General features: G+C 30.9%; 1 protein-coding gene across 2 annotated transcripts in view; it reads left to right on the top strand.

Moving 5' to 3' along the window:
* The first annotated feature begins 11295 nt into the window (after positions 1–11295).
* LOC149422943 (EGFR adapter protein-like) overlaps positions 11296–14394 on the top strand; it is a 311323-nt gene continuing 308224 nt past the window's right edge. For both annotated transcript variants that reach the window (XM_089632386.1, XM_089632385.1), the window contains exon 1: positions 11296–11887. In XM_089632386.1, coding sequence (XP_089488512.1) covers positions 11864–11887 — 24 coding nt within the window. In that variant the 5' untranslated portion in view covers positions 11296–11863. The remainder of the gene's footprint in view (positions 11888–14394) is intronic.

Raw genomic sequence — 14394 nt, 5'->3', positions numbered from 1 at the left:
AAAAACTACGCTCATACCGGTTTTTAATAATTCTTAGCTCAATTTTAAAGCGTATTGTTTTTGAAATATCACCTCAAGAGCGTAATACCATGTAAGGAACGTAAAAATCTCTACTTAAAACGTAAAAAATTCCTACTTACATAATATATACTTTATTGTAGAAAGAGTAAAGACTTGTAAAAAAAAACTTTTAAGAACGATGAAACTATTATAAAATAAAGACGATTAAAATTTCTGTTAACTATTCACATGAAAAATATTAATAATTTATTTGTAAATTACCTATTGTAGCTTATAAACATCATTTTAATATTTAATAATCGAATAAGACAATATTAACTACTTAAGATAGACGTACAAAATAAGCTTCAATGAGTAAAAATAAATTGAATATTTAAGACAATAAATGAAAGTCAAAAGCTATCACATATAAATAAAATCAATCAATCTATCAAAGCACAAGATTTTTTATAGAACTTTGCCTTAAGAGAGAAGGCAGCCCTGAAAAATATGTGAATTAATTGAAAAAGGTTTAAATTTATTTAAGAATTATTTGCAATCATTTTTGAAAATCGTAAACTGAATGTTTCTTTTAAAATTATCCTAGCTTTTTGTATTTGATATTTTACAAAATTTTACTTTCATCTTCGAGGGTAGATTCATAAAAAAAACTATCTAATTCATTTTCAATTATTGTGTTTTCCAAAGTGGAGAGCTTTTGGGTAAATTTATTTCTTCCGAACAGAAAAACCAGAAATTACATTACTGGTTCTGGCCTCAGTATTTTTTTCTGTAAATGAATCCGTGGAATTGAACCAACTGAACATTAATTAGTAGCAATCGTGAGCACTTTGGCTTAATTCAGATTTAGAGAATATTGGTTTATTTCAGATTCTGTTGAATTACATAGTGTGGAGATAGAAGCTTTGGCTCCGGTATTTTTAATGTTTTAAAATACTCACATTATCACCCGGTGAGAGAACACTTTACAAGGCTAACCAATGATTTATAAATGTCAATTATTTCGGTAGAACGTTATATCATTCATGATATTCAATATTCTGTTCACTTTAATATCTAAAATATTGATGTGGGCATCTAATAATAATATCAGAACTAAGTCAATTCGATATTCGTTTGAATTTAGGTTGCATGCAGCTAGCAATACTTCGAGTTAGTAGGTATGTTCAGAGAGGGATATAGTTACAAGAAGGATATCATAGCAAACCTCTTAAATGATAACTAACGAAAATACAATATTTGTATTATTATTTAATATTCTACATTTTTTTTAAATTTTACATTAGCTCCACACGGGAAGCCTTGAAACAAAAATTCTCTCAGGGCCTAATCAACTTTGGGGATACTGTGGAAGGGGGCTTTTTAAAGAAATGAAGAAGACGAATTCTTGTAAGGAAAAGGGTATGAGGGGTGGGTAGGAATTTGGGGGTCAAAGTGTCTAGGAGTGATGGACGTTTGAATACATCCCTCCCACTGCGGTGCAAGGCGATGAGTTGAGAGATTCCGGCTGGAGAGGTCAAAGGGTCTACGTCAACCAGTCTCTCCCGATTCAGCCCGCCGCGCAGTATGTGAAAAAATGTATATGCTGCCAAGTCCTAGACAAACCTCACCTCATGAACCCGGGCACCCCTGCTAAGTCCCAAAACGTAGCGAATCACTTGGCATGGCCTATGGCAGGGGTGTTGGTTATCCAATAAATGGTTCATGAGGTGACGGTACCCATACCCGTCTACATTATATTATAATGTATGAAAAAATTAAATAATTAAAATAATCTAAATCTTAATGGTATATTCTTTCTCCCTCTTGTTTTCTTCTTCCCATTTTACGCACTTCGTTTTGAAATTGGAAAGGACATGTCCAACTGACAGGGTACTGTGAATATTACTGGTGTATGCCACATAAAAAATAAATATAATATGTTAATAGTGTTATAAATTCAATCCAAGATCATTGAAGTCAACTTGATTTTTTATATTATAACATCATTTTTATCTTAGATCAATATCGCCAATAGTATTACTTTTACTTGATTATTAACATAATTTTATTCCTGAAATTCAAATACGCTATAAACTTGATGATTTATTGCGAAATTTTGAAACCGCGTACCGAACAAAAGAAAATATTTTTAAAGTAATAATAATAAAAATTATACAGAAAAACGAAACAACATTTTAATGTAGATTTCTTAAAATTTGTGTTTTTTATTGTTTTATGCAGATGATAATATAGTAATAACCGTTATAAAAACTATTGGTATATATAAAATTTAAGATTGTATTTGTTTTTAGAATTCAGAATGTTTAACTTGTTTATAGAATATTATCTATAATCTTTGTGTCGCAATTGATTAATTTTAGCATGCCCATTTACATATATGAGAATGTTGTCATAATTATATCTATCTATTTATATATGTAATATCATTCTTTTTTAATAACTTTTAATTGAATTATTTTTTACCTCTATTATAATTTTTTAATATATTTATAATTTCGGATATAATTATTGTTATATTAACCTCCTGACAAACTGCTCTGGTAGTTTAATGGGTAATATAATATGAATAAAATATATTTTTTATCTTGACAAAAGAATAAATATTATTATACTCTACATTTTTCGCAAGTAATTATACTATGCAGTATTCAAATATTGATGTAGGTATTCAAAGCCAACAGTAATATGTATTAAAAAACCAACTGTAATATGCATTAAAAAACAAACTGTAATATGTATTAAAAAAACGAACTGTAATATGCATTAAAAAACAAACGGTAATATGTATTAAAAAACCAACTGTAATATGTATTGAACAACAAACAACAACAAAAACCAACTGTAATATGTATTAAAATACCAACTATAGTATGCTTTAAAAAACCAACTATATTATGCATTAAATATCATAATTTAAAGATGTCAAATAGATCTGTTTTGATCCTTTACCTGCATATTTTTTTCGTTGGAATTCTTGTTGGTAAACCAATGACGCTTCTAAATTACGGTAGTCCTTATATTTTTTATTCGTATCCACCCATGAATGATGATGTTTCAAAATGATCTGTAATTGATTGATCTGATTTGAGATTTGATCTCATAAAAATATGGTATTACATGTATGTAATGCTCGAATTATGTATTTTTACCGCTTACTGGGATTGCCCTACATTTTTTTACAATAATATATAGAAATAATTTGGATATTTATTAATGATCACTGCCCAAATAGTCTGAAACAAGAAGCAATCAATATGACGACCCCATTTTAAAGCGTTTCGTGAAGCTTAAAGAAGTCGGGCTAGGAGGGAAATAAGTAGGAGGAAAATTCAAATGTACCTTAGAACATGAAATTCAAAACTGGTCACTAAATACGGTTGAGGCCATTTCGTGATACGTTTGGAAGCCGATTGGTGAATATATAAAGACGCTATAGCATAGTGGCACTTATCATTTTAGAAATTTAATAAAATATTTTTCAACGTAAGTTTTTTTAAGGATGGTAATGCCCTGGTAAGGAATGACGCGATTGAATGAATTACAATAAATTATTTCATAAAGTTTAGTCATATAAAAAAAAATCTTTATTAATCTTTAAGTAATATTTTACACAGTATTTTATATAATGAAAATTGTGATTATATATTTCTAAGAGCAAACACTTGCGTTAAATATGCGGAGAAACGTACATTTAAAGAATTGACATACATTTTTAAAGAACGTTTTCAGCAAAAAGTTTTTGCTTATTTATGTCTTGAACACAAAAAGAAAATATAACGGATACTAGATATGAAGATAATTTTTTTTAAATTTATTTATTTTATTTTAATATTACATTTAATTATAATAGTGACGTATTGCCCATCTCACTAGGTGTGGAACGCCTGTGTTGAGAATTGATACGAAAGAGAAAAGAAAAAAAAGGGGAAGAGAAAAAAGTTGGTAATATTTAATATTATCATTAAGACATATTATATTCATTTTACAATAAGTATAATAATTGTGAAATTGAAAGCTTATTTTGTTTACTTTTGAATTTTGTACAATTTGTGTCGAATCTTTTATTAACCGGTAATTGGTTAAATTATTTAATTAACCAATTGGTTAAACTATTTAATTTCCGCATATTTGAAAATTGTTGGTCTGTGGTGGAGAAAAATTAAAAGTAAATATTGTAGAAGATTGTTGATTTTGTGATACAAAGTAACCTAGCTTAATCTAGGCTTTGTAATGGTTTAAGTAATATAAAATATTATTTACATAATTGTACAGTTGTATTTTCAACTTAACTTTTCACATTTAAGCAGCTCTGAAACTACTGTGAACCTCCAGAGAGTAGGTTAAGTTATAATACTAATCCAGCAATTTCAGAAAATGTGTTTACCTTTTACGGTATTTATTAACTCATAGAAAACATTACTTAACTTAACTTATTTAAGCTAGAGTTACCTTTAGAAGGTAGACTCGGCGATAGGGTTTTCGATCAATTTCCTATTGAAAAAAACCGCCTTCAAATAACATAACTTATCGATACACCATCGAAACTTTGGACATGTGTTGGTCAATCTTCTTTACCTTTCAAACACAAGTTTATGTAATTTATATCAAAGATATCGTCAAAAATTGGCTAGAAACAAAAACTACCCGCTTTATCATCAATACTGTAAAAAACTAAAGAAGATACAAAAAACAATATGTCAAATTGATAACTTCAGAGGACAAATGTGTCACAGTTGTTTTCGATGAAACTTTTTTATAAAATAAATGTTTGTCTTGGCTCAGACATTGACGTCATGATAGTATCAGCACAATGAAGAGAGAGTAGAATTTGAGCAAGAAAATCAGTTACCTTGGCTATTTATTTTTGGGGGCTTTATAAAGGCTTTATTTAAGTCGGAAGGATATTAAATCACCCTGTTAATCAGATGTTTAATCTTGCTTACCGTGGAACGTATTTGTATTATGGAGAAAAGTACCGGGAAAGAAATATAAGTATGTATTTTTATTATTTTTGCAGGAAGTATGTGGAGATAAATACAGCGTTTATATGTTATGAAACTAATGTTAATAACTGCCATCGTGTAAAATGTACGAGAGGGAAGCAACAAGAGAAAGATAATGTTTGGTTTATCGCATTTTTTCTTATATTTTTCTATTATTCTGTTTTTGAATATTTACAAAATGCGGATATATAATGGTTTAAAGGTTAATTGGTTAATGTAAGGGTTTAAAAGTTGTTTTCACCTTTTAGATATGAAACAAATTTAAGTGGTAATTTTCAAGATTGTTGGGTGAAAGAATTTTAAAAAGTACGCATTAGAATTTTCCCTTGCGAATACCTGTCCGAATAATTGTGCGAAATCATTCTTAAATCCTGTTATATACCCACGGAATATAACTCAAGAAAGGTTTTTTACTTTATTTGAATTTCGAATGCAGCTTTTAATGCAAAGATTTCAACCATTTTGTCTTAACAATCAATAAAGCAAAAAATATTTTTAAATATTGAAGACAATATTAGTGATTTCTAAACGAAAATCTGAAACAGTAAAATCAGAAAAGGAAACGGTCACATCTGGGACTCGAACCCAGGACCCTTGTCTTTCCGGGACAGTGCTCTACCGACTGAGCTAATGGGACTGAGCTAATGTGACCCTTTAGCTCAGTCGGTAGAGCACTGTCCCGGAAAGACAAGGGTCCTGGGTTCGAGTCCCAGATGTGACCGTTTCCTTTTCTGATTTTTCTGTTTCAGATTTTCGTTTAGAAATCACTAATATTGTCTTCAATATTTAAATATTACAATTTGAGGTTTTACTCAATAAAGTTATTCCGAAAAATAAATATAAATATTTTTGCACATTCCGTATAAATCATTTATGGACCTGAAATTTGCCCAATTATTTTTCCATCTATAATTTTCAACGCAAGTATTTTCAGCACGTAACACAATTTACACAGTAAGTTATGAAGCTATGAAATGTCCATTGGACTATGAAGAAAATAAAGCTTAATACATTTTTCACCAATATTTTTCAATTGGTCCAAACGAAAATTTGACAGAAAAGTTTTACAACTAAGAAGTAAGACTTCTTCAGAAAATTGCTTATATTGAATTATTTTATTGTAAATATCGGACAAAAGTATTGTTTTTCAATTTCTACCACCAACTTAAAAAAAAAATTGGTATGCTGTTTTATTTTATACATTGTTAAGTTTTTAATTTTTTCTCTTATATTTTATTATTTTTTATTTATTTATTATGCATTTATAGTAGAGTCTTACTAGGATTGCCTGTGTCGAGACAGGCTGGTTAATAAATATTTAATTTTTACAATACGTACATATGACGCCCTCGAGGGGTGAGGCTTTCGACTAGCAATCCGAAGGTCGCGGGCTCGAATCTCAGTGTACGCAAGTACATTTTATTTGATGAATTTGTGTTATTTCACAATTTAATAATAAATTGTTTACTTACGGAACGTTCCAGAGTGAAGACACTATCAGTACTGTCGTAGTATAAGACCACTATTAAGAATTGAAACCTTACTTTAAATGACTTTGACTGTGTTTGATGACCAGATATGAATAGTTAGGCATTCCCCACCATTATCTCACCCATATCCTACTCCTTCCCCCAACTTTCAGCCACTTACCACACCCAATTGCGAAAGCCAGTCTCACTGGCTCCAGACGGTTGGAAGCAGTTGGGGTTTAGAAATGTTTAGATTTTTTAATTGTCTTATTCAGGTAGATTATTGTATATTTTAGTCGTAACGTACTTAAATTTTGTTTAAACGTAGTATTTCTTTTAAGTATTTGTAAGAATTCCTAGATTTTAAACCTTGTGTTTCATGTGTTTTATGTATTTGAGTAAAATTCTTGTTTCATTTTTAAAGAGATAAATTAAAGTGTTTTTTTTTGTAAATTTGTCAAACATCTAGTAATTGAAAATTCTTGAATCTTGATAAAATGCTTGATATTTTGGGACTTTCAGTATTTTAACTTTAATGCCTGCAATTTTTTGTAGAATTGTTATATAATACCTTGAATGTATGCAGTGTATTACTTTTTGCTATGTGTAGATTTGTAGTAACTCTCCCTCTTAACTAACCTCTAACCCTCTTTCTGAAAAAAAATACTATCATCATACTATCATTTTGACCGGTCGGTGGCCGAATTGTCATCGCGTTTGGGTCCCACCCAGGAGTAGTGTGTTCAATTCCTCGGCTGGCTAAGTCCTCCATCACAACACAAGCAACATTTTCAGCTTACTATGGTGGTAGTAGGAGATTTTCAAATATTGTCAGGTTATTCGTAACCTGGAAATATTTGACTTTCTTTTTTAATAAAAAATAAAAAATTAAATAAACATCAAAAATTCAATGGCATTTTACAAATGAAAAAAAAGTCACATATCCAAGATATTTGATTGAGTTCCACTTATATAATAATAAGGATGGTTTCAATTTCAGTGCAGTGGCTTATGTTGTTCACTCGAGTAGCAGTGTTAGAGAGTACAGGTGTGGTGCGGAAAGAGGGGGGCGGGGGCCCGGGTGCCTGCACGGAAGGTCACTGCTTTTAGAAGGCTTTCGCGCTGTTTTTGCATTAGCAAGCTTCAAACGGTTATTAGTGTTAATATCAAAACCACGTGATGTTTAATTTTAGTATTTGTTTTTCTATAATGTAAATGTTCTATAATTATATTTTTTAAATATAAAGTAATGTTTATAAGACAATGTTTTTTTATACATTGCACAAAAGATAACAAATTATTATAAGCCATAATTACTCGCCTGAAATATCCAAAAGAATGTTGGTTATTTACAGGTGAAAAAATATATATAATAAGCAATAATTTTTGATTGAAGTAATAGTTTATATTGATTTATTTGGTCCTTTGGGAATAAGCCCACGTAGCTTAGACCGGCAGGCAGAAGGTGCGGGTCAATTCCCGTCAATTAATTAGTAATTCGGGAGATATTTTTAATTACATTAGTAGGATCATTCTATAATATTAGATAATCTCTACGTGTATTTATAAATCTAATCTGACGCACGTTTCTTAAGTGTGACTTTCATGTAGCACTATGTATCTTTTTTAAAGTTACGTAAATTTATGTATGAAATCGATTCTGATATCGGACTCAACGGTTTAAAATACACATTGTTTATTGCTTTACCTATAAAGATCCACTTCGGAAAGAAAAAATGTTTTAATACAGGTTTTTCGTTAGTCATTCAAATGTTCAGTAAAAACATATTAACATTTCGCTATAAATATTTTTTACAAAGGTTTTTATTTTACGTAACGTATTTTGCATAAATAAAGGTCATATTGAATTTGAAGGTGGGATGTATAAGTAGAGGTACCATTGTCAAAAATATTATTAAAAAAATGCAAAAATATTTGAACAATTTTTGTCAAACCTTCGTGAACTCAATTTATTTAAATTCATCGTGATCGATGTAATATATAAGGCTGGCCGCATACATACGTTTTCCGTATTCGATTTCCGAATTCGTTTTCCGTATTCGGAATTCCGTGAGACTAGCGCAAACGTTCGTTTTTCTTCATTCGGAATGTATAAACGTCAGAACCGTGTTGCCAACAAGGGCGATATATCGCCATTTAGGCTACTCAGAGCGAGAATCGGCGCCGAAAAAATCTAAAAGGCGACTGGTTGCCAATTAAGCTACTTCAAAAAACATCAATTTTAAACATGTTCCGAAATTCTCTAGCCACCCCCCCCCATGAAATTTATTTTCTGGGGACAAATTTTATATTTTCTTGAAATTCTCTAGCCTCCCCCCATGATTTTTTTTATTTTCTGGGGACAAATTTTATTTTTTTGAAATTCTCTAGCCACCCTCCCCCCACGAAATTTTTATTTTCACGTAAAAAATCAATTTTAAACATGTCCCACCTAACAGCAGATTCGGCTACTTTACGCTACCTTATGTATGAGAAAGGGCGATATTAGGTCAAGACCTGTTGGCAACACTGAATTACTGACAGGAAATTTCCGAACGTTTGCGTCGACACAAACAAAATGTATGCAAGAGCTGCGTTCCACGTGACGTCATTAGGTTTTTTCATTCGTCATTCGGAACGTGCGTAAGGAATTTGTTCCGTTAGGAACTAAAACGAACGTGTGCGGCAGTTAATGTATTTTCAACTGATTCCGTGCATTCGGATGTCCGAATACGGAAAACGAATTCGGAAATCGAATACGGAAAACGTATGTATGCGGCCAGCCTAATATATGAGTTGTAAAAATTGAACTTGAAGATAACACATAATTACAAGTACGAAGACACTCTCATTAAAATGATCTCAGGATTCATAAGAAAATATATTTATTGATTTGATGATTGACGTGATAAACGTGAAACATAATTTATTGCATAATAAAGAGCCAACAGAAGGTTTTTTTTTATTTTTAAAACAACAACAAAAAATAACAATAAATAAATCAAGAATGTTCGTACATGTATACATTAATAAATATGTGTGTTAAAAACAAAATAAAACTAAAAAGCAGTATGCGATGTACTCGTAGGAAGGTATATAAAAAAGACAAGAAATATTAAAAGTTAATAACGAGCAAAAAGGTCTGAAATTAGTTGCCTTTTGAAACAAAATTATAACACCAAATATATCAATAAGTATTATAAGCAATATTGTGTTATAAAATTTATTTTACAAATGGCAAACCAGCATAAACTTAGATAACTATTTCACTTTACACATACCTACCTGATTACTGTTTAACTAAACCTTTTTGTGTTTCGTCTGCCTATAAATTTATTTGTACTTTCCGTTTCCGTTTCAAAATGGTGGCCGTAAATAAAAAATATTGTTTTTAATGTGAAATCTTTGTGTTTATTTTGAATTTCTTAATTGCGTTTTTTCAATATTATAGTGCCCGAAAAGAAAATTGAAAAAGAATTCTTATTGAGATAGAAACGTTTCTTTGGACAAGTTGTATACTTCATTATATGAAGCTTTTTAAAATGTACCCGAATATAAATATTATGGTTTATAAATAATAAGGAAGGTATTTAAGTCTGTGCTTACACGGAAAATAATGATCCTGTTAAAAAAATGATGGCATGCTGATTTCCCGATAAAATATTAGTCATTCAGAATAAATCGAGAGCACGTGTTCTTTTCCTAATAAATCTTATGACGGAATGCGACAATATCAGTATGTCAATATCAATATCAGTATTTGTATGATCACGTGTTCCGTCGTCCTCATAAAACATTGGTTTTTAACTGATACTTTGTTAAGAACTTTGTCAATTCATTTGCTAAACGCCTGCAGTTCCGTTTTTATTAGGAAAATGAATAATTTTATCAGATTTTGTTCAGTAAATTTTATCGGTTCATGATTTTAGAGGAAATTGTGGTTTAGATTTATCAAATAAGAAAATTAAAAACGTACTTTAACATGTCAAAGATATATACTCACAGACACAAATACTTCCTTTTACAGTCCTGCCAAAGTATAACATCACAACTGCCATTCTACAAATAATTCAACACTCCTCACACACCAACACTAAACCAGTCTTTAATTCTGACATACACCAGCACAAAACACGATCACAAAATCAAATACATTTATCGTCATCTACTTACACGACCAAATTTGGAATTAACTCCTTCAATACATTGCACATAAACAATATAACGCATTACCTAGTAATTTAAAACTTCCGGCAACGAAGAAAATAACATTGACAAAAGCTCTTAAAAGATATATCCTTAGCAGTTTCATTAATGACTAACAATCTTTCTCTGGTACTCCATAATAACATCTGCGTTTATTTATTTTAATGTATTTTATTTATTTGCCTTGTCCTTTCTAATGTTGTCTTTCCCGAAATGAGTTTTATAAACTTATTGGGAATAATACATTATTTTGTTATCATTTTGTAATGTATTATCTTGTAATAAAATTAAAATAAATTAAATAAAATATTTTTTTTTGATACGTGTACTACTGTTCACAAAACTTCTAGGTGTTGGTTAGATTACTTAACGTTATTTTGAAGGATTTAAATAGTTATCATGTGTACTAAAAATAGCTGGTAGGGATCATTCGAAATCCTTGTTGGGTTATTCAGTGCGGTCATCTTCCATCGAAAGGCCCGTCGACAATTCGGATGTTGTATGTTTTGTTTTGACGTGGTTTTTTTTCTTCGTACCTCCTTGGGCCATTCCACTTCCACCTCAGTCTTTGTTCGAATGGTTCAACTGACGGACGCGGACGCAGACTTGTTTTTGCCAGTGCGAAATAATTATTTGCCGATGTTATTTTAGAGATAGGCTTCGCTGTGCGACTTGACGGATGCTGCGCGAGATACAAGCTTGAAAAATGTGCTCCTTTTTGTGGTTTTACAGAAAATGTGCTTAAAAAATGTTAAATTTGACAATCTTTTGAAGTGATTAATAACTAGCTACATTTAACGTAAAAATTCAACTTTTTGTGTATTTTTTTTGCGAATTTTTTTATTAAATATTGATACAATGAATTTTGTCATCAAAAAAGAAAACCTTACATAAAAACAAACAATTAATTTACTATGCTTAAGATTTTCAAAAAAAATATTTGTTTAAATAATAAGAATACCATATTAGGATTTTAACATAAGTTTATTTGGAAAGTGTAAGAATTGTTTTGCTAGGTACGCCTTACAGTGAAAAGTTGTTGCAAAATGGTGTAATTATTTTTTTTTGTGTGAAAGTGACGACACCGGAGCTTATGTGCTTTACAAGAGGTCCGATAGATGGCAGTCATGCGAAGGCTTTTAGCGAAGACGCTGCGTTGCCATGACAACAGTGCGGCCAGCGAGGGTTTGTTCCTTATTTACTGTATTAAACTTGACCATTTGACCAGTACTCGAATAAACAATACTTAAAAAACACACATTTATTGCTCTGCCGTTTTTCCTTACTACAAACTAACGTCAAATTTATTGTAACATAATTTTTCCACCAGGCTTAGTAAGAGATTTCAACGCAATTTAATATATTTCTTTAAAATTTTATCCACTTTCAAACGAAAATGCTATGTTACATAGCTCAAGACAAAGCTGAAAGTCGTTGCGTAGACTTAGACATCTCACCTAGAATAGTTAGTGCAATTTTCATGACGCCAAAGCTCTTTTTTTGTGACTTTTCACTGCTTTGCTACCACACAATTTCGATAATATATTTCAAAATAATATTTTAAACATCCTAAGCGACATAAAATCCGTTCATTTTTCTTCTAAGATTGTTGTTAGGCCGGTGGGTAAGATGCCCATAATATGTATTATAAGTAAGCGTGTTTTAAATTTCACACAATTGATAAACAGTTAAAATAAATAAAACTACTATAGCTGTGTTAAAATCCCTAAATCGATTTTTGCTATGGGTATAAGTCACAAAATCGTTGTCGTCAACATCTTAAATATTTATCGCATATACGAATTATCCACTTCGTATTCAATTATATTTATAAGATAAGCTTTTCGCGAATTATATTTACAACTAATCTTATTAAAGATGTCGAGTACAAAAACTTCTTAATTAGCTATAGTTATCATGCACCCTATTTCACATAAACTAACTATTTAGCTTTAGTTATCATGCGCCCTCGCTTATTTCACATGAACTAATTATTTAGCTTTAGTTATCATGCGCCCTCGCTTATTTCACATGAACTAACTATTTAGCTTTAGTTATCATGCACCCTCGCTTATTTCATATACTCTTAACTATTAGCTTTACTTAATAATAATAATAATACTTGGATGTTCTGTATAGTATTTTTGTATATTATAACCGCTTTTGTGCAAAATCACCTCAAGGGCGCTTGTCGTCGCTTATATCACATGAACTAACTAATTAGCTTTACTCATCATGCGTCAACGCTTATTTCATATGAACTAACTAATTAGCTTTAGTTATCTTGCGCCCTTGCTTATTTCACTAAAAGTCATCCTATTTCTAAAAACAATAACAACACTAAATTCACTTGGTGACTTTGTGCACAAAAAATCACGAATATTTGAAATTAAAGTAACCGGTATTGCGAATAATCACTAAAAGTATTTTTTTTAAACTTACTTGAGCAATTCAAAGATATTATTGTGCAATCATTGTATTCTGAGACTTAAAAACTATTGAATAAAATAAAATAAAAATATTTAAATAACTTTTAGTATCAAGCTTTAAAAATTAAAATTGCAAACAAAAAACACCCACTATGTAAATCAAAGCTGTAATTTTTTAGTTAGTTACTTTTCTAATCAATTAATCACTTTCCTAAATCACTTGGAAAGGTCTACATTAAACAAAAATTTCCCACAGAGTTGCTGTTGTATTGTTTTAATAATTATTAATAATATCAGGTTAGTTAGTTTTTTATTAAACCTGAGACTTAAACAGGAGACGTAAAAATAAATAAACAACTTTATCGTATGACTTCCCGGAGCGAGGAACCTGAAACTGTTGATTCTGCTTGAAGAAAACATAATGTAAGTACACTCAACCATCAATCTGCTTGTATTGTGCAATTTAAGAGGTTTCATAATAAATTTAAAGCCGAAGAAAAAGGGTGGTAGTAAAAAAATAAAGGTTTTAAAATTTTTAATTATTAAACTTGTTTACACAGGCTCCACACAGAAGGCCCTGAGAAAAATATCCCTCAGGGCATGAATCTAAGGATCATTGTGTTCAGGATTGACGAACGTATGAATACTTCGTGCAAGGCGATTGGTCGAGAGAGAGAGAGAGAGTCTGGCAGGAGAGGTCAAAAGGTCTCCCTCAACCAGTCTCTTCTCATCCAGTGGGAAAACGCTTCCGCCGCCTAGAGCCAAGACCTAGACAAACGTCACCTTATGAACCCTGCCACTCCTGCGAAGTCACCAAACGTAGCGAACCACTTGGAGTGACGTATGGGAAGGGTTTTCGTTATGAAATAAGCAGTTCCCGGGGCGGCGGTACCCATACCCGCCTCCCAACTTGAATTTTGACTGATTGGCTTTTATTAAACGTTTAAATGAACGTGCCGCAAATACACTAACCTACTTTGCATATTATTTAAAATGAATTAATTTTGAAATAACACCAATTAATTGAATAAAATTACTTGCACACGCCGGGATTTGACTCTCTATCTCCGGATTCCTAGTTGAGAGCATGACCCCTAGACGATGGAGGTTGAAAAATAATTTATGTGTTTGCAATTCAAAATACGCTCTCATAATCGCTGTCGTAAAAACCCAACCTTAGGACTTCAACAGTTGTTTTAAATGGTTTACACTACGTTCGTTTTACACCTAAACGTCCATATTATATATATTTTTTTGTTCTTT

Source organism: Hesperophylax consimilis, chromosome 6, assembly GCF_061612785.1.
Source record: "Hesperophylax consimilis isolate HC1 chromosome 6, BYU_Hcon_1.0, whole genome shotgun sequence".
NCBI lineage: Eukaryota > Metazoa > Arthropoda > Insecta > Trichoptera > Limnephilidae > Hesperophylax > Hesperophylax consimilis.
This window is presented reverse-complemented; position numbering and strand designations above follow the sequence as displayed.